The following is an 18,557-nucleotide window of genomic DNA, read 5'->3' on the forward strand; positions in this document are numbered from 1 at the left end:
ATTTGCCTACACCTCGCCGCTTTTCAATGCGCAAGAGTGTCAACTACTTTTTTTATCGTTCGATGTGGGAGAAGAAGCCAACGGTCTAGACAACCAGTCTGCTCCACCCTGATGCCATTGAGACAATGTGTGGCATTAGGACTAAAATCAGACAAACATTTCGTTTTTTCATCGTGAATGCATTTGACTTGAGGTTGTGCCGGTACCCATATATATACTACTCGTTATGTATACAATGCCCAATAATACAGCCAACCGGTAATAGTATCAACTTGGAGAACAGAAAGCAATACTTCCATCATATCTTGCTTGCAAAGATGACGCTTTCGTTTGTAAATGACAGCAAAAACTTGGCCACCAGGCGGCCGGTATAAAGAAACGACGTATCCATAGGATAAGGGTGCTCCTCTCTATGCAACAAGAGCTCGTCGTCAGCAAGGAACTGCATGTCTTGCCCTGTTCTCAATTGTCAATATCTGTCTCAATACCAATTCAGTGTAGACTATCGTCAACCTACAGTCTTCCCCGTGAAAGAGCTCTCTCAGGCTCTGCACCATTTCCACCGCCGCGGGATCAAGCTCTCCCTGCTCGACAAAGCTGTTGTCGAACAAGGGATTAAAGCTCCTCGTGTTCGCATCCTTCGTATGCGTCTGGTAGAGATGATGGAACTGATACGCAAACTGCTTAAAGGGCATGTTCTCCAACTCCTTACAGGTATCCAGAGCGAGCGATCTCTTGTACTTGGGGGCGTCTTTGTTCCTCAGATCAACCTCGTTCTGCGACACGACAAAGTTGTCCGCAGCCGTCTCGACGGCCTCCATGAACAGACAAAGGACTAGGAACGAGGCGAGACACGGTGCCCATTCGCGTCGAAGCTTTGGCTTGAGCGACTTGGAGAAGAGTTCAAAGAGTTGTTGCATGTCGCGCAGGATGAGCTCGTCGACGAGGGACTTGACTTGCCGCGCGAGTACGCGGGGAGTGACCCAGGGCGTATTTTGAGGGACGAGGCCGGTGGGCTGGAGGGCAAGGATCGATTGACGGGTTAAGCAGAGATGCCGCGTCATCACGTAGTGCATGGTGTAGATCGAAAGAGCCCGTTTTACCATGGAGGACTGGTTCACAGTCAGCATTACACCATTGTACGGTTGAACTCGGAACTTTTACTTACATCTGACTTTTGGGCAAACGTCTGTACAATGGAAAGAATCTTGGTGGGCAACCTGGTAGACTTGAAGGAGTCCGTCAACTGGTCCGCAAGAAGCGGCTCGTTCACAAGGGCTTGGACATATCCCTTGGCCAGCTTCTTCATCTCGTCCCTCAGAGGCCCCTTGTTGACCTCGATACCAATCGGCGCCGACCCCTGAGACTGAAGGTCGACACGATCCTCGCCACTGCTCAAGTGCCAGTGCTGCAGAACGTCACACGTCTTGGCCGTGAAGAACTTGGCCTGAAGCGTCAACGTAGCGCCAAACCGTGGACCAGACGACAACTCGACATTGCACAGCTGCTCGGCTCCATTCACCGTGAAGCCCTCGACGTTATCACTGATGAAGCCCGCCATGACATCCTTCTTAAAGTGCCCGCGGATAAAGTCGGGAAACAGGACCGGCAGAAAGTCCTGAAACTGCCAGCACACCACTTGCGGCACCTGGAGCATCAGCTTCTTGCAATGCTTGCACGGCCTCTCCTTGTCGCACTTGACCTTGCGGCTGTGGCAGCAGAAGCACGCGCCCACCCTCCGGACCTGCAGCGCGCTCTCCTTGGTCTCGTTCGCCAGCGGGCCCTTGCGCCCCTTTTGCGTCGTCCTCATCGCCTCGAAGCACTCGTACGGATTCGGCTTGCCGGCGCGGGCGCTGATGGTCGTCGGCGTGACAATGACAAACTTGCCGCTGGACGGCTCGCTTCTGTTCTTCTCCACCTTGCCGCCAAGGACTTTGCGCATCGACTTTCCGGCCTTGCTGCTGCTGTTGCTGCTGCTGCTCCCCTCGGACTTGACGGCGGGCGACTTTGGGCTCGAGGACGCCGCGCTCAGCTGGCTTGGCGAGGAGATGACTCCTTCAAAGACAAACTTGCCTTCGTTGCCAGATAGACTGGGGCTTGTTTGGCCCCATGGTGGCATGCCTGGATCTGAAGGCAGTGATTGATAGACGTTTTGCCGTGGCACCGGACTCGTCTGGTTCATCACCGAAAAGGAGTCGACTTGGAAGTCGCTCATAAAGGGGGCAAGATCTGTATATCCGCATCAATATCAACAGGCCATTCGCCAACGGTAGCCATAGCCCCCCATCTTCACGCTGCGTGTAATAAACTCACCATTGAGCTCTTGCGGCTGGAAATCGACTGTCGCGCCAGACGGCATAAACAGATACTGCTGGGGCGTCAAAAACGCATCGCCCTGCGAGAAGCTTGTTGCATGCGCGCCGCCCGGGGAAGATCTCTCGATACCGCCGCCGCTCGAGAACAGGTCTGCCGCCACAAACTCGGTTTCTGGCTGATATGCGGTGGTGCCGGCAGGGAGGAAGACGTTGGGATCCATGTCCACCAGGGACGAGCCCGGCGAAAGCCCTCCTCCTCCTCCTCCTCCTCCTCCTCCTCCTCCCTGAGACGGCGTGGAAACATGGCCGACGATGGCGAAGCCGTTCAAGCTGCCGCTGGCAGGGCTGGGCAGGAAGCCTATTGATCCGGTGACGGATGCGCCGCTCGAGTAGTCAATGTATTGCCATGATTCATCGGTGTCGCCCGTCGAGTCGAAGTCGTATGGTGACGAGGCGTGTGGGGAGGCGTTTTGTGAGGTAACCGAGGCCATTGGGGAATGTCCGAGTATTATGTAGTCGTCAAGGCGGTCGACTGAGACCAGGTAGAGAGTTCTGGATGTCTATGGCCTGAGTTGCTTCTGATCCAGTTTCGCAGCTTTCGAAAGCTTCTTATCGATGCAGTCGGCAATCCGCACGCCTGATTCCGTGCTGCGACTAGATCAATAGAACTCACTCCATCGGTCTCATCACGAGCATATGTATATCAAACGTCCCAGAACGCTCAACACAAAACCAGCGACAAGAATCGTTCGATATCCCAGCACAAGAATCAAATGTAGGCCAATCGGCCATGTATAAAAAGAAGTACAAAACAACAAAAGACTAAATTCGCCTCGCTGCTCCCCGATACTCCTGCTCCCCCCTCCGGCCGCAGAATCCAATGCTGACCGTCGCTGAAGCTGCGTTGGTGTTCGCAGGCGGGTTCAACGGCCACCCAGGCGCTAAGCCGAAAAAGAATACCGAATAGATCAGATGCGGCGCCGCCATTGGCTGAGATGGATGCGTTGCTTGTCTGGGTTCAGCCACTCACAGCCCTGCTCGCAAGCACATGCACGTTCTCGTCTTGACCCGGGAACTGTGGCATGTGTATTCTATCTTTCTTTGCAGGTTCGATGAGATATTGGCTGGCGTGACAATCACCTGGAACTGACGCAATGCGAGCTGAATCTCAGAACCTATACAAGTTACCGGGAAGTACCTACTAGGCTATGTCGAAGAGCAGAAAGATGGAATGGCATTGGTAAAAGGAACTGCCAGTTGTCCTACAAAGAACAGCAGACTTACCTAAATACCTTGGGTACCTTGCACTCTCCACGATTGAGGTACGAGCAAGCAACATCCTGTACCTACCCAGTAGGTACCTACCTACATATTCCCCCCCTCAGCGCTACCGAGATTCAAATTCAGACACCGACAACCCTCTTATACAAAACTCGCCTCATATTCCATCCCATGTTGCCAGCCTCAGGTCCCCCAAAATCCACCTTGAGCTCTCCCTGCTTCCTTTTGACCTACAACTACCTGTACCCAATCTCGATCTCCTCGTTTGCTCATCGTATAACACGGGCCTAGCTCAGCTCGTTCATGCATGTAGTATCCCGTCTTCGTCACCCGTCTGTAGCAGCGCCGCTTAGTAGTACATACATATAATTGTAGGTTAGCAAAACCCACACAGACCATCAACTGCCTTTCACCCACCAGTTGAGTTGCTATGGCCATCCTCGGGGCCGCAACTACAACCGGCTGTATTCTACATACATACAATGGCTATCAAAACCCCCCATGCCAATATCCATCGACTGGGCTTGCGACCACATCACAGCATTAATGCAGCCAAATCTCAGGAATCAATCATTACCCCATACGGAGTATTAGGGTACCCCCTTCTAAACACACTACTACCTCATAATGCATCTTCTCAGCACGAACCTTGCAATTACCCTACAATATGTACAGTCATACTTCGATAGCCACCTCTCAGCATGCGTCTCCAATTATTCCCATTTATTGACCCCCAGCCAGGTCGTCGTCACCATAAGAATACGTACGGTACGTGTAGCTAATGGTACAAAAGCAAACTGTACAGCCCAGCCCAGTCGCAGCCTTCAGCAATGACACAGCTGCCCCCCCTGATGATTCCCCCGTTTATATCTGTCGCGACATCACCCCTCGCAATGCCTGCCCTTTGTCTGCCATCTTCGCTTGATCGCTTTCCTGTTTGATGCAATGAGATGTACTCCGCAATGTGTTGGTCATCATAGGTAGTGCTCCATGCATATAACGCAAATAATATGTACTCCCCGTACCGGGCATCTCAAAACACCGACTGGTCAATTCTCAGAACCTCGCTCGCCATGAGGCAGTAGGTATGTAGGTAGCTGCAATGCTTCGTGTGCTGATGCTGACTGAACAATGAATGGAAGAGTGCATAACTTGTCCCGCCAGCTTCCAATTGCAAAGCTACCATTGACAAAAGGCCATTGTTGAAAGAGAGAGGGAAAAAGGAGCAGTATAGACAAGGTTTTCCAGAAGACAAACACAGTGTAGCCAATCCCAATTCAGCCTGTCCGTTTCCGATGCTAAGCAGGCCTGCCGTCTTATAGAGCGCACTTTTGTTTAAAAGTCTACATATCGTCGTCATCATAAGAAGAGGGCATAAATGACTGGACATTGTGAACTTGATTCAACGTATTAGTCGTGGGCTCAACTCGAAAGGCTTGGGGCGAATGGTGAACCTACATAGGTATTCGTTCTCTTAATGTTCCTTTTCTTCTGTTGCAATAAACATGGAAAAAGAAATATGTGTAAAATGTGTGACGGGAAAGAAGAGAAGAATTCATGAATCATTTTTCAAGTCTGCAGTCTCATAAACGTGATCATTAAATGGCAAAACAGAGACTGGTAGGGACGGGTGGGGGGGAGAAGGCTTAGGATCGGAATCGCGCGTTGGCACGCTCCTGTATCTGCTTCTCCGTTGAAACGTATAGCCGGTCGAGATAGTCCATCGCCGACGCATCCTTCAGGATCTTGGCGACCTGAATACCAGCGGAAATGAGCTGGAGAATGTTTCGATCATCTTTCAGAGGGCGGCTCTGATGCTTGGCAGCGTGCCGCATCTCGAGCGAGTTCTCGAGAATGGTGACAAACTGCTTGATCTGCCCATTGTAGAGGACTCTGGCGGGAATCCGTCTCTTGGTGGCAAGCCTCTTCAAGAGGTACACCCATTCGGTCCACTCGCGGTCCTGTGGCCTCTCCACGGGCCTCATGTCTTGAGTCAACGGAATGGGAAACTGGTACTTGGCCACAAAGTCGTAGGCGCATTGCGACAACCGGTCGTTGACCTGGTTGAGAACGTTGTCCTGTTCCTGGACATGGAGGTTGGTTGGCAGGTGTGGAAGCTCTCTCTCCTGCATGGCAATTACATCAGGCGGTGGACGCTGCAGAAACTGATGTGGACCGTCGAATTCGTCCCGGTTGGACGGCCGTCGCTGCGACCGAGGCTTGTTGTTCTGCTGCTTGGGCTTGTTGTTCGGAAGGACAAGGTCTACCAGTCCGTTGTCCAATGAGTAATCGGACAGGCTCGGAGACGCAATGATATCATCGACAGATCCTGTCGGAGAATATCTGCCCTGTCCATCCCAGGCAGACGATCTGCTGCGCTTGTGGGACCCATACACCGAGTTGGAGTAGACCGAGCTGGAGCAGTGGTTGGTGATGGGCGGCGAACGCGGGACATAGGACGGCTGGGTCGACACCGCAGGTTCGATTCTCGTATAGTGTCCGCTCGCGGGCGCGGGAGGGCTGTCAGCCCATGGATAGGCGCTGGTCGAAAGATTGATGCTTCGAGCGACACCTTTGTTAGCTTGCCACGTTGTCGACGGACGCTGCTGTAGTTCGGTCTTGTCTCACCTCGAGAGGGGATAGATGTTTCCGGCGAGCCTGCCACTGTTGTATGGTTCGGCGAATAGGCTGCAACTCGGGTCAGTCAACTTGGCCTCTCGCAATGGCTGTTGATGATATCGAACCTGCGAGGAGGGTTCCAGTGTCCGTTGGAAGCGGAAGGCATGTTGTAAGCAAATCCTGGCTGGGCCATGTTTTCAGGGCTCATAATGTAACCAAGTATGACCGGGAGTAGATTGGATGAACAGAACAACAAGATAAAACAAGAATGCTATATTCCCGTTGGTTTGCTTCCTTGCTTGCTTGCTTGGTAAAAGAAAGAAACAGGGGAAAAAACAATTCTGGTTAGAACGCAGAGATGCAGATGGGTTCAAGACAGCACTGGTTGAGGCCTGTAGAGTCCGGCAAATGCAAATCCAGCGAGCACCCTGGGCATTGGTCCTATTGCGAGCAAATCCAAAAAAGGGTCTCCAAGATTTCCGGGGAAGATCCAAGAGGAAAGCGGTATTCCGAGGATGTTTGAAGGTCTGGTCCCTTTGAGTCTCCTCACAAGGTGAACGTGAGCTATAGCTATAGGCGGTGTGTTGGAACGGCCAAGGCGACCAATCCAGAAAGGCCAACCTCAAAACTGGGCTGTAGTATGTAGGTCCCTGGGGGGTGATATGTAAGTTGTATGTATCAGGCACTAAATCCAGTGCGAAGGCCCGAATCGTCCTTGAGGATCCAAAAATTCCGGGCTGTAGATGAGTAGCAGACGCTGCTGGCCTGGGCAAGATAGACCTGTCAGACAGATTGATGCTTTCGTCAGCCCGGAATGGACACGCTTTATGTACGATGCATGATCAAGCTCACTTGGGGAGGAAGGGCTCGGCGAGCGGTTTGGCACGGGACTCGTCCGTCCGTTCAGGGCAGCCCTGGTCTCTCAGTCGATCACTAGCGATGCTCGGGTTGGCATCGAGCAGCCCGCAGGAGAAGGAGCGAGAAGCAAAGAAGGAGGCAAATCGACAGGCACAAGCCAAGCTTCGGTGCGTCGTGGACTCGTGGCCACTTGTCTTGTTTCGTCCCAAGTAATCGGGCGCCTACGACTAGATCCGGGGTCAACGGGCCCGCGCTTGTCCAGGCAAGGGGAAGCTGTTGATACGTGGACTCGTACTTGCGATGTGTTCTTCTGCTTGCTTCTCTGCTCTGCGATTAGACGGCTGTGCCCCGGTGGAGCGCGCTGTGGCCGGCGGGAGACGTCGGTGGGACGAGATGCCGTATCAAGGTCAAGGGTGCGAGCCGGCAGCTAAGGAATGGGCATGCGGCAACCATGTGCAAGCGGTGGCTTACAGACAGACAGGAGGGAAGTGGCAAACCCCCGAGGCTGTTTCATGACGCGGGTGATGCTCGCCAACCTGCTTTTTGGGAGGAGGAGGAAGCAGAGTTGATTTCCCGGATCTCGTCGCCTTGCAGGACCTGGGAGCGAAGCATACGGATCGTGGGGTAAGGGCAGGCCTTTCGGTTGGGCTCCGCTGATTGTTGCCCAACGTGCAAAGGCCGGAAATTGGAGGCAGGGAAGAGGTAGATATTATGGGGAGCGGGCAAGGGAGCGGCGCGTTTGACAGGCTGATGCTCCATGTCGCTTTCGGGCATCAATCAACAATTAGGCTGCACCCGCGCAATCCCAGCCCAACCCATATTGATCCGGACGGCTGCCCATTCAGATCAAGGCATGGGCCACACGCAATTGGGGGCCTTTGATGCGAGGGTGACGGCCGGCGCAGAGCAGAAGCAAGTGACGATGGATTCAGCCGAACGCCCGCGTTTCAAGGCCGGCTTCTCTCGAGCGTCGCCGAGAAGCTTGTGAGCGAGTCTGGGGTATTGGACGAGCGACCGAACCGGCTGAAATCCTCCAGGTCAGCATGAACCTGGCAAAAGACGGGTTTCTTCACGTTGGTTGAGGTGTATGCAATGCATGTGGGATGTGGGATGTGGTTCGCACGTACATGTCCGAGTCTTGGAGGAGGGGAGACATGAGGAACCGTCCACAGCTGCCGTACCCAAGGTACCTACCTAGTGCGATGCCAGTCCAAAGCAGTTGTTGCTAGTGGTTGGGTAGAGGGATCCATGATGCTAGAAAGGAGGACAAGAGATGTCCATACATACCTAGTAGAACGGGAGCTTGGAGCTACCCAAGCTTGGAGCTGGTCGATTGGGCAATTGGAGGGCTCGAAGCTGGCAGCTGGATCGGGGATAAGCGAGGGAAGCACAAGCACGACAAGGCTTGGGAGGGACAAGGGCAAGGAAAAGGACAAGGACATGGATGAACCCGTCCAAGGATCATGAAATCGATCGCAATTTCTCGAGGGTACTGGGAGCAGACGAACGGGCTAACACTCAGCTGGGTGCTCTGCAAGGTACCAGGACGGTACCCGTTGGGTCTAATTTGACGACCGCCAAATTTGTTGCCGTCGCCTACCTCAACCACTACTACCTCATTTACATTCTCAGATACGAAATAGTACTCGTAGTAATACGAAGTACAGTACGAGTAATACCAAGGAAGCTCTCAGAACTTCCGATGCTATCCATTGGTAAAGCTTCGTACCACGGAGCGGCAGTACCTTGCAGAATGAGACAGCGCGAGATGACTTCCCGGTCTATCCTTGCCCACGGCAGCGCAAGGAGCCACTGGCATTGTCGGCTTGCTTCTACGAGTACTTTCCTCCTGTCAGCGCCCGAAGGCAGCATGGCCTCATGCCGATTGAACAATCCTGGGGACGGGTAACTACGGATACAAGTCATACAAGTCATACAGAGTACGGGAACGAATAGTAGAGCACATGTTTGCGTCTCCTAGAATCCCACCTGGTCTCTAGCAGCGCACGCGAGTAACCTGATAATAAGGAGCACTAGCCATCAGTATCGAACAGATATCGAGCAACATGTACGAATCATTCAGCTACATCTTGTCAAACCTTGGCGCCGAGGCCTCAAACATCTCCCCCGGTTACATCCGCCCAACCTAATTTCGGTGTGGAGCGCCGGACACAGTGGATCCGACTTCATGAGATCGGCAGACCTGGGCAGCAATGGCGATTCAAACAGGAAACTCTTTATTTCGGGCCTCCGTATAAAACGGAGCCTGTTAGTGCGGGATCCCGAGCTGGAGGCGGGCTCGAGAGATGTATGGCCCGACTGGCACGAGGTACATCGCCGTTGAACCCCGAATAATAACAGTCCGACGAATGAGACCACGGAGTAGACGACCGAGACGAGATGAGCATAAAATTGGCAGCATGGATGGCAAAACAGCCGCTTGGCCGTAATGTCATCGGGCAGCCATGCCATGTCCAATAAGCACGCCAAAGAGCCCAATGGGCTGATATCGGCGCTCTCGAGCGGCAGTAGAAAAAAAGAAAAGCCTAGTGCGGGAGAAATTTGCTTTCCGGGAGCCATAGAAGCTCGATGGAACCGCTGTGAGATTGTCCGGGCACTCGTTCATTCTCCAGCTCGGTTGGACCCGACGTGAAACCGTGACTGGATATTCCTGTGGACGACGTGTATGAGACTGAGCATACTGATGCGAACAGCACTGGCTGCGTCTTTATCAGGGGAGAGAGATGAACTGAATGGCCATGTCCGATAGGGTCCTCAATCCTGATCTGCTGTTTCATTTGGCGATGAACCATTCCGCCGTTGCTGCGTGGTTTGGTGAAACAGCAACAGCAATTCCTCACTCCGGAAATGGAGAAGCAGAGCCAGAAAGAACATGAGCACGAACTGTTATGTTAGCATTGTCATCGGAAAAAATGTCCTTTTGTCACTGCACACATTGGAGACTCGGATACTGAACCCATCTGGAAGACCTATACCATCATGTAGAAACACGGCAGAATCGTACTGAGCATGTATCGCGATGCGCGGGTTGCCTGCTTGATGCTGGAGAGAGGGGAAGAGGAGAAGAGGAGGTTCTGATGGCGGGTGGTCGAGGAGAGACGGCTTAGCTAATCCAGCCTCGCGGGCGGTCAGGGCTCGTTATCACGACGGAAACTCAGCCCATGCTCGCCCACGCTCCCCCAGCATGAACCCGGTCGACACATCGTTTCTCGCTTCTCTTTTATTATTTCAGTGGCTCACCTGCCCTCGCACGGTGACGAAATGGCTGAACGAGCTGCAGAAATGGGCTTGTGCGTGACCACACCCGCCGCTCGCTATTCGTCTGCGACGCTCCCTGCCTGCATGCCAGCGCATCTCGTCTGGCGACATTGTGGCCGCTCGTGCTGTAAACCCCGCTTCCAAGACTCGGCCAGCGGCCAACGAGAGCCTCGAGATGCCCTCAAGCGGGCCACCATGTTACAGCTTCGCCATGTCGAGGACAAATGGACGGCCGGCGTCTGGCTCGCTTGACACGGCCGTCGACAACGTGTACAACGCATAGGCTGACCTGGTCGGTTGGTGCGGCTTCCGGCACGAGAGCAGCGCTCGTCGTCTCAACAAAAGACCACAGGACCCGGGTTGTTTTCTTCGCTCCGGATGGCTTGAGACAGCTACCGCTGGGACTACGACTCAAGCCCTGGCTAGTAGCTCTTGCTACCGTCCAGGGTTGTTCAGCCGTTCTGCGACTTTCGTACCGCGGCTGCTGGGACTGGCAATTAAACGGCCACAAACCTGTTGCTTCGTGGCCTGTCGAATTGCTTCTCCATCGTTCTCGCTTCTGCTCTCCCGTCGCTCTCCGTGACGAGGGAATATAGAGGGCAAGCGAAGCAGAAAAACATGCAGCAGCGCCTCACCGACGACGACGCTTCTCCCTGCAGCTATTAATGAGAAAAATTTTCTCGTTGGTGCCCGCCTACTATCCAGGACTGCACTGCTGTGTTGTCCTGCAGCCATTATCACTGTTCATCACATTGCACGACGACGCTCGTCACTGATAGGATCCTGGGCAGACCTCCTGCTCCACCAGGTCCATCCGACGACCAAGGAAGAGGCCCGGTCAGCGCCAGCACACCATGCAGGCCCCTGCAAAGCGAGCCTATCATGCTTGATGAAGGCGCGCCAGCGCACTCCTGCGGCCAGCACAGAGACCTTTCCGGCGGCCGTCTATTGGCACGCGGAGTGGTGAGACACGCTGGCAGCGGGGGTATTGCGTCTCTCAAGATCGGGAGTCAGACTGGACCGCAACGATAAAACCCGCAGGGCCCCCTCGTTGCCCAACGTTCTCTCTTGATTCTTCTTTCAGCCCAACGGTTTCTGCCCAAAACACCCTTGAATCCCTTGCCCTCGCCTCAAGACCGACTTTTCGCTTCCCTTTTGTATCCACTTGCAACCCCCATCCCATCAGTCAGCCGTCGGGAAACTGCAAGCCAATCCAAGGAACCGTTTTGCCGCCGACATCACTTCGATCTCTCACCGTCAACTACTCCAAGTTGACCTGCCGGATCTCCCATCCAGGGCCTGTTCACAGATTCCTCCCTGGATACAATGACAGTTGCTCTTGGGCCTCACCAGGCAACCATGCCTAGCTACAACAATGTTGACCTTGACGAGGTCTCTTCCCTGCCCAGGTACTGTTTTCTTTATGCTCAGGATACTGCGTGCTTTCTTCTCTTTTCTGCGTTTTTATCGTTTTGCTCTTTCACTCGCACATGTTGAGCGGGAATCATGTACTTTTTTCTTTCTTGTCTCGTCTTTTTTGCTGTCAGCGTTCTCGCCGCCATGAAACCAGCCACAGGATACCCCCGGATGCCAGAAAGCCATGGAATAGCCACGCGGACCTTCAAGAACGGAACACACAAACAATTTTGGAACAGGACTTGTCCAGCCGGGCAAGGAAACAAATGAGAAATCAAATGATATATATACTTGTTGGCTTCGTGCCAGCGGTGAGTACGGCCCGCCATTTGAGTTGAAGCGACAGATTCTCGATGCCTTCCATTGGCCAAATGCTTGCGTGAGCCACGTGTATACTGCGGAGAACCAACGGATCCCAAGGATTATACTGGACCACTGAGCGAATTCACGGACCTGCTTTTCTGGATCTCGGGATTTCCCCTTTCACCGCACGCCTACGACTGTGTACAGCTGGCCCTGAGCGGTCTTACACGTGGACTTGGACGAAGACGCAGTTTGATTTGACTGCGAACGCAGACGTGCAGAAGCGGACCTCTGACAACTGGCCTTACTCTGAGCTGTACCTGCTTCACCGACTCCAGGATGAATGGATCTCTCGACTCACGTGTCTGGACCCTGTTGGCCTACGACTCGAACAGTATGTGCGACTGAGTTTCTCTTGCTGCCTTTGTTTCTATTGCAATGCTTTGCTTTACCTGTCTGGCCTGCCTGTCTGCCTAGCCTGGAATACCAAAAGAATGTCGAACCGGAAGAAGACCCTTGGCCTGGACAACTGGATACGCCAACTTTTCGCACCATAAGGAACTGGAGCCGGAGCCCATCATGCACACTAGGTGTGGACTTTTGGGGACTTGCTGTCAGAATGACTGCCTCTTGTTTAATATGGCTCGGTTTGTGTGACCATGTATCCCCCATGACTGTATGGATAGCATACTGACCCCAACTGCAGGATCAAAGTTGACTCCCATGCCAAGTGTTGTCTTTCCTTTTCTTAGTTGATTTTGGCCGTTGGTGAGAATAGCAAACTAACCTGACCTAGCGACTTCAGCTACCCCCAGTCGTCCATGGCCTCGACTGCCCCTGCCATGTTTTCCTTTTCTCACACAGAACCATCGACGGACCTGAACGGTTCGTCATGGGGTGCAAATGCAGAAGGGCCACAGAACCTACATGACTACCCGGACAATGGATCATCGCACTCAGGAGAAGCCGAGGAATATCTTTTCACTTCTGGTCACAACTCACCTAGGGGACCAAGACTTGATCAGGCCCAACCCGCTGAGGTGGCATGGACCGCCGCTCCCAAGGCGGTCATGTCCATCGCTACAGGAGCCCAGTCTATGTCTCGAGCCAGCTCGAGCTGCTCCCACGGCTCTGCTGTTTCACCGACACAGATGCCTAATATGAGCGTCAGAGGTAATGCACAAGCTTTCCGGAGTGGACCTCACCCTGCTGGCCCCATGGCCGGAATGGACTCCTGTCTTTTGCTGGACTCCGATGCCCACGGTGTTGCTTCCCACATGTACTGGCCCGACTACACCCTCGAAATGAACCTTGGCGCCGACGGCGTGGCTTTCCCCGTTCCCAATGTGAACCCGCTCCACGTGGTTCCTTCACAGATGCACCTTGCCAATGATGCCGTCCCGGATGCGTCATCCCCCAGCACCTGGGATTGCTTTTCTAGCTCCATCTCCAGAACCTCCACCCCTGCCACCATTGATGATGCTTGGCAACCCGCTCCCTTCAGCCCCGAGACTTCCCCCGAACTTTGCCGATCGCCTAGGTATGTTATCTTCCAAGCTGAGGATGAACTATCTTCTTACCGGCTCGATTCGTTCAGAGACAGAAAGATCCCAATGATGCCGGAGGATATGCATGCACGCGCCGTTTCCCATATGGAGGATGCCTCGGCTCTCCCCCAAGCCTATACCGCTCGCCGACAGGGAAGTGAGGGGGAGTCTGCCAGAGACCATGCCTTGTACAAGAACGTCACTCCCCAGGCCGACGGTCTTTTCCACTGCCCTTGGGAGGGCCAGCCAAACTGCAACCACAAGCCCGAGAAGCTTAAGTGCAACTATGAGTAAGTTTGGATATGCTCTTTTTGCTCTGGATCTCTACCTACGGAAAAGCTAACCACCATGACAGCAAGTTTGTTGACTCTCACCTGAAGCCCTACCGCTGCAAGGCTGAGGCTTGTGAGGGCGCCAGATTCTCCTCCACCGCGTGCCTCCTTCGCCATGAGCGCGAAGCCCATGGCCTGCATGGCCATGGCGACAAGCCTTTCCTCTGCATGTACGAGGGCTGTGAGCGATCGATTCTCGGCAGCGGTTTCCCGCGCCAGTGGAACCTTCGGGACCACATGAAGCGAGTTCACAATGATCACGGCAGCGCTGGCGGCTCCCCTACCGGAGCTGCTCAGCAGGCTGCCAAGGGACGGAAGCGCAAGTCTGATGCTTCCGAGACCCAAGTCCCTACCAGCCGCAAGGCCTCGATCAAGTCGATGCCTGCCCCTGAGCCCAAGCAGCCCCCTGTCAAGCCTCTTATCGAGCAGTGGCTGGACCAGCGCAAGGCGCTGGAAGAGATTGTTCACCGAATGAACAAGCCAGACGATGCCCAGAGCCTCCACCACATCTCGGAGGCCCAGAAGCGTCTTGACATTATGTTCAAGATGGCCACAGACGTTGCCAACGTCGCCCCCAAGACAGAGATGCAGCCCGGTCGCAGACACTACCTGATCGGTTAAGGGGAGTTGTTTAGGATGTTGCAGTTGGTCTTTCGTTTATACCCCGGTTGTTATACCACGCGGGCGAATTCTTATTTTCCTTTGTATATATTATATACACAGCACGGCTGCTCGCGTCCTCGAGATGTTGAGCTCACCGGAAAAGGGCTCCCAAGGAACGTTCCGCGAGTAACAGTCTCGCAGAGTGTGGACCTCGTCCTTCATGGGTTGCTACCACAAACTCTCCCACAGTGAAGGGCTATTGGGCCAGGGGCTCATCATGCTGCTTCGGGGTTTTGAGTTAGAGACATGTTTTCTTTGGGTTTTCTGGCTTCATGGATGGATAAAAAGCATCGGTTTCTCTGTTTCTTTTCTTCAAAAGTATCTGGTTTGGATTGCAAGGGAAGGGAATGGAAAGGGATAAACAGCGTTTCTATCGGGTTTGATCTTGTTTTGGTTTCGGTTTGCCAATACCCACGATTTATGACCCATCTTTCTTAGATTTAGAAGTCTCTTTGAGCATGCACAGTCGCTCAGCCAGTACCCACTGGTGATTTTTCCTTAGCTTATGTTGTACTTTTCAAATACATTTTCTTCAGGACAAGAAAAAGTCCGATCCCCCCCCTGCCTGTCGAGTGATGTTGAGTGGACGACTTTGTATATGTGTTCTAGAGGATGCCACCGAGGACATGCAATTTATAGTTCATACTGCTAACAATGGGATAAATGCTGTGGATGATGCTCATGGTGACGGTTGCTGTCTGGCGGGCCACTGAGAGTATGACCTCGTGTCGTCCCTGATATTCAAGGGCTGTGTCGAGGGAGACCATGTTCTCATAGATGGTGGCGACGGAGGCGTGTATGAGCATGAGCTCTTCGTAGAGCTGGTTGATCTGGTCTCCTGGCGTAGGCGCGTATGGAGGGGGAGGGGGAGGTGGTGGGTGAGGTGGTGGAGGAGCTTGGGGGTATGGGAGAGGGCGAGGAGTGTCTCGATCCATGGTGTGAGTTTTCGTTTCGGATTCCCTTGGCTAGGTGAGGAGTGTTTGTGTGTGTAGTTTGAGAGGTGAGAAGATTTGATATTAGACTGGAACTCAGGGAGGAAGGGGCAGGTTATGTAGGTATGGTTGGTGGAAGATGTATATTTATATACCCCTTCAAAAGGCATATGAAGTCTTATACACACCTGTTTGACATGATATGTACTGCAGTGCAGTTATGTATTAATTTCTATTCAGTGATATTTTATGCTAGACTGGAGCTTCATCACTGGCACTATCAAACATCTCAATCGGGCTCTTGATCTTTGATTCATGCCCTAGCAAGCTTTAAGAATAGAGGACTAAACTCTGTACCACTTGCAGAATACCTAGGTAGGCTGTATCACCTACTACCCATTAGGTCGTAGAGTAGTGTTCAGCTATGATTATAGCAGCGGCCCCCTCATGAACAGATGCCCGTGCATTGAATCCGTGTCTGCCACCTCTCGTTTAAACTACCATATCAGAAGTGGCGATGGCTTCAGTTGCTACCTCAAGGATCGACTTCTAATACCGCCAGCAGCCGATGGTGGGGCCGAACGCCTGCCGGATTTCGGCGCATTTGCGGCAATGGATATGTGACGTGTGGGAGCTCCACCGAGCTCGATCCAATGCTTGATTTACCCCTCCATCCAGCTGCCGCCAGCATTTTCTCACCACCACCAATTGAACCTACAACACCAACCTCAGCTTCGTCTCTTTTGATCATTTGCTCCTTTTTTGCCCTTCATAGCTGCTTCTAGTCTCCAATTCAGTCACCATGGCTCGCAAGTTCTTCGTCGGCGGCAACTTCAAGATGTGAGTCGCCTTGTCGCCTTTGTCGTACCACCTCTCCGCCCTCCCTCTCCAAAACAGCGCAGAGCTTGGGCCTGGGACGATTGGGAGATGCACAAAGCTAACTGCTGTTCCTCCTTCTAGGAACGGGTCCATCTCGTCCATCAAGGAGATTGTCGACAACCTGAACAAGGCCGAGCTCGACCCCAATGTCGGTACGTTTTTGCTCATCCTCACCTCGAAAGTGGTAGCTTGACCGAGCAATCTCGACAATGCTAACCCGCCTTGCTCTGCTCGCTCCAGAGGTCGTCGTCTCTCCCTCGTACCTGTATCTGCTCCTCGTCCGCGAAAGCCTCCGCCCGGGTATTGAGGTCGCCGCCCAGAACGTCTTCGACAAGCCCAACGGCGCCTTCACCGGCGAGATCTCCGTCTCGCAGCTCAAGGACAGCGGCATCACCTGGACCATCCTGGGCCACTCCGAGCGCCGCACCATCCTCCGCGAGAGCGACGAGGTGGTCGCCCTCAAGACCAAGTTCGCCACCGAGAACGGCCTGAGCGTCATCTGGTGCTGCGGCGAGTCCCTGGAGGAGCGCGAGGCCGGCAAGACCATCGAGGTCGTCAGCAAGCAGCTCGCCGCCCTCAAGGCCCAGATCTCGGACTGGTCCAAGATCGTCATCGCCTACGAGCCCATCTGGGCCATTGGCACCGGCAAGGTCGCCACCACCGAGCAGGCCCAGGAGGTCCACAAGGCCATCCGAGAGTGGCTCAAGACCAACGTCAGCGACAAGGTCGCCGACGAGACCCGAATCCTGTACGGCGGCAGCGTCAACGAGAAGAACTGCGGCGAGCTCAGCAAGCAGCCCGACATTGACGGCTTCCTCGTCGGCGGTGCTTCCCTCAAGCCTGCCTGTAAGTAGAACACCCGGCCGTTGTGATCGAACGTGAACGTGTATCCATGCTAACTTGCCGTAGTCATTGACATTGTCAACTGCTTGAAGCAGTAAACGGATTTCTCATTACCCAAAACACTGCACCGAGTAGGAATCAACGGTAAAAATACGAATTCAAAGGAAAAATAATAGGCCTCTATAAGAAAAATAAAATGCATAAATGATACCCAATTCTCTCCAGACAATTGGACTAGTTTTCCTGTGAGGTATCATTGCTCATATGTAGCGTAGTGTCCTATATGCTCCAGCAGCCAAATGCCACTGCTCTCTATGCAATCCATACAAATACAAATACACGGACATCTTAGAAAATCCCATAATGAAAGGAGAAAGAATTTCGCTCAAAATTACACAGCCATGCCCTTGCCGTGGTACGGGGACCAGATGCCTCTGACACTCGGCTTGGTGCTCAGAACCGCCTTGTTCGTCCGCCTCAGCTTCTCCCCACTGGCATCTCGCAGCAGTTCTACCTTCTGCAGAATCTCGTATGGCGAGAGGTTGCGCACGCAGATGGGCTTCGTCCGGCCGTTGATGTAGTGGCCGACGATGACGGGGTGCTTGCCGGGACGCGGGGAGACGGCAAACTCGATCTGGGGGTGGGCGGCGGCAAATTTGGGGAGCAGTGACTTGATGAAGCCGCTGGAGAGACAGTATCAGCAGTTATTCTTCAGAGTTAACCATCGTCGGGATTCGCTTTGCCTACTTCATGCCCTTTGAGCTGCCCGCCCAGTCGCAGTAGTGCAGGTCCATTTTCTTGCACTGAAGGACAAACGCCCCCAGGCCGTTCTGCGGATCGCTGTTAGCCTGGTGTCGTCTGACCCTGACGAGAAGCGACTCCTCACCTTGCCATCTGCAATGGCTCGCAGCGCCTTGACTGTCATCTTCGCTGAGGTCTGAATACTCCAACCAGGATTCTCATCATGCAGCTGCAGTGGTAGCACGATCAGCCTAGCATCAAAAATTCACGATTCGATAGCCAGCCGAATCAGGCCTAGCGCAGCACGGCTCAACCCCGGCAGAATCCCGCCCAGGCAGGCATCGCCTTGAGCTACACGACATTTTATTGCTGCCAGAAGCGCGCAGCTCTGCTCTCGCACTCACCCGCCGCAAGCAACCCTCGGTCGCATCAAGGGCATTCCCGACTGCTGCACCACCCAGAGCCCGCGAGCCTCCCCCTGCTGGCGATCACTGCATCCTCTGCGCATCTCCGATCGACTGCGGCGTCCGGCGTCTCGCCAGAACCCTC

General features: G+C 53.7%; 6 protein-coding genes across 6 annotated transcripts; 2 read left to right on the top strand and 4 right to left on the bottom strand.

Annotated features, from left to right (window-relative positions):
* Nucleotides 1-298: 298 nt before the first annotated feature.
* BBK36DRAFT_1141218 (hypothetical protein) lies at nt 299-2,806 on the bottom strand (the record flags this gene model as incomplete). The annotated part of the gene is made up of 4 exons (XM_024893438.1): nt 299-456; nt 518-1,112; nt 1,169-2,229; nt 2,314-2,806. The coding sequence occupies 4 exons, from the start codon at nt 2,804-2,806 to the stop codon at nt 299-301; spliced, it is 2,307 nt and encodes a 768-aa protein (XP_024749686.1).
* Nucleotides 2,807-5,242: 2,436 nt separating this feature from the next.
* BBK36DRAFT_1118756 (hypothetical protein) lies at nt 5,243-5,992 on the bottom strand (the record flags this gene model as incomplete). The annotated part of the gene is made up of 1 exon (XM_024890511.1): nt 5,243-5,992. A coding segment is annotated over one exon (750 nt), but the record flags the coding sequence as incomplete, so codon positions are not given.
* Nucleotides 5,993-11,185: 5,193 nt separating this feature from the next.
* BBK36DRAFT_1164399 (hypothetical protein) lies at nt 11,186-14,571 on the top strand (the record flags this gene model as incomplete). The annotated part of the gene is made up of 4 exons (XM_024894640.1): nt 11,186-11,761; nt 12,868-13,611; nt 13,669-13,908; nt 13,974-14,571. The coding sequence occupies exons 1-4, from the start codon at nt 11,679-11,681 to the stop codon at nt 14,569-14,571; spliced, it is 1,665 nt and encodes a 554-aa protein (XP_024749688.1). The 5' UTR covers nt 11,186-11,678.
* Nucleotides 14,572-15,116: 545 nt separating this feature from the next.
* On the bottom strand, nt 15,117-15,548 carry BBK36DRAFT_1168974 (hypothetical protein; the record flags this gene model as incomplete). The annotated part of the gene is made up of 2 exons (XM_024895249.1): nt 15,117-15,203; nt 15,267-15,548. 2 exons carry the CDS (start codon nt 15,546-15,548, stop codon nt 15,117-15,119), a joined length of 369 nt encoding a protein of 122 aa, XP_024749689.1.
* Nucleotides 15,549-16,347: 799 nt separating this feature from the next.
* On the top strand, nt 16,348-17,365 carry BBK36DRAFT_1159407 (triose-phosphate isomerase-like protein; the record flags this gene model as incomplete). Its single annotated transcript, XM_024894198.1, has 4 exons — nt 16,348-16,385; nt 16,506-16,576; nt 16,665-17,270; nt 17,334-17,365. 4 exons carry the CDS (start codon nt 16,348-16,350, stop codon nt 17,363-17,365), a joined length of 747 nt encoding a protein of 248 aa, XP_024749690.1.
* Nucleotides 17,366-17,658: 293 nt separating this feature from the next.
* On the bottom strand, nt 17,659-18,192 carry BBK36DRAFT_1118493 (hypothetical protein; the record flags this gene model as incomplete). Its single annotated transcript, XM_024890480.1, has 3 exons — nt 17,659-17,950; nt 18,015-18,097; nt 18,154-18,192. 3 exons carry the CDS (start codon nt 18,190-18,192, stop codon nt 17,659-17,661), a joined length of 414 nt encoding a protein of 137 aa, XP_024749691.1.
* Between the last annotated feature and the right edge of the window lie 365 nt (nt 18,193-18,557).

The sequence above is a fragment of the Trichoderma citrinoviride genome (assembly GCF_003025115.1).
Source record: "Trichoderma citrinoviride strain TUCIM 6016 unplaced genomic scaffold BBK36scaffold_7, whole genome shotgun sequence".
NCBI classification, from domain to species: domain Eukaryota; kingdom Fungi; phylum Ascomycota; class Sordariomycetes; order Hypocreales; family Hypocreaceae; genus Trichoderma; species Trichoderma citrinoviride.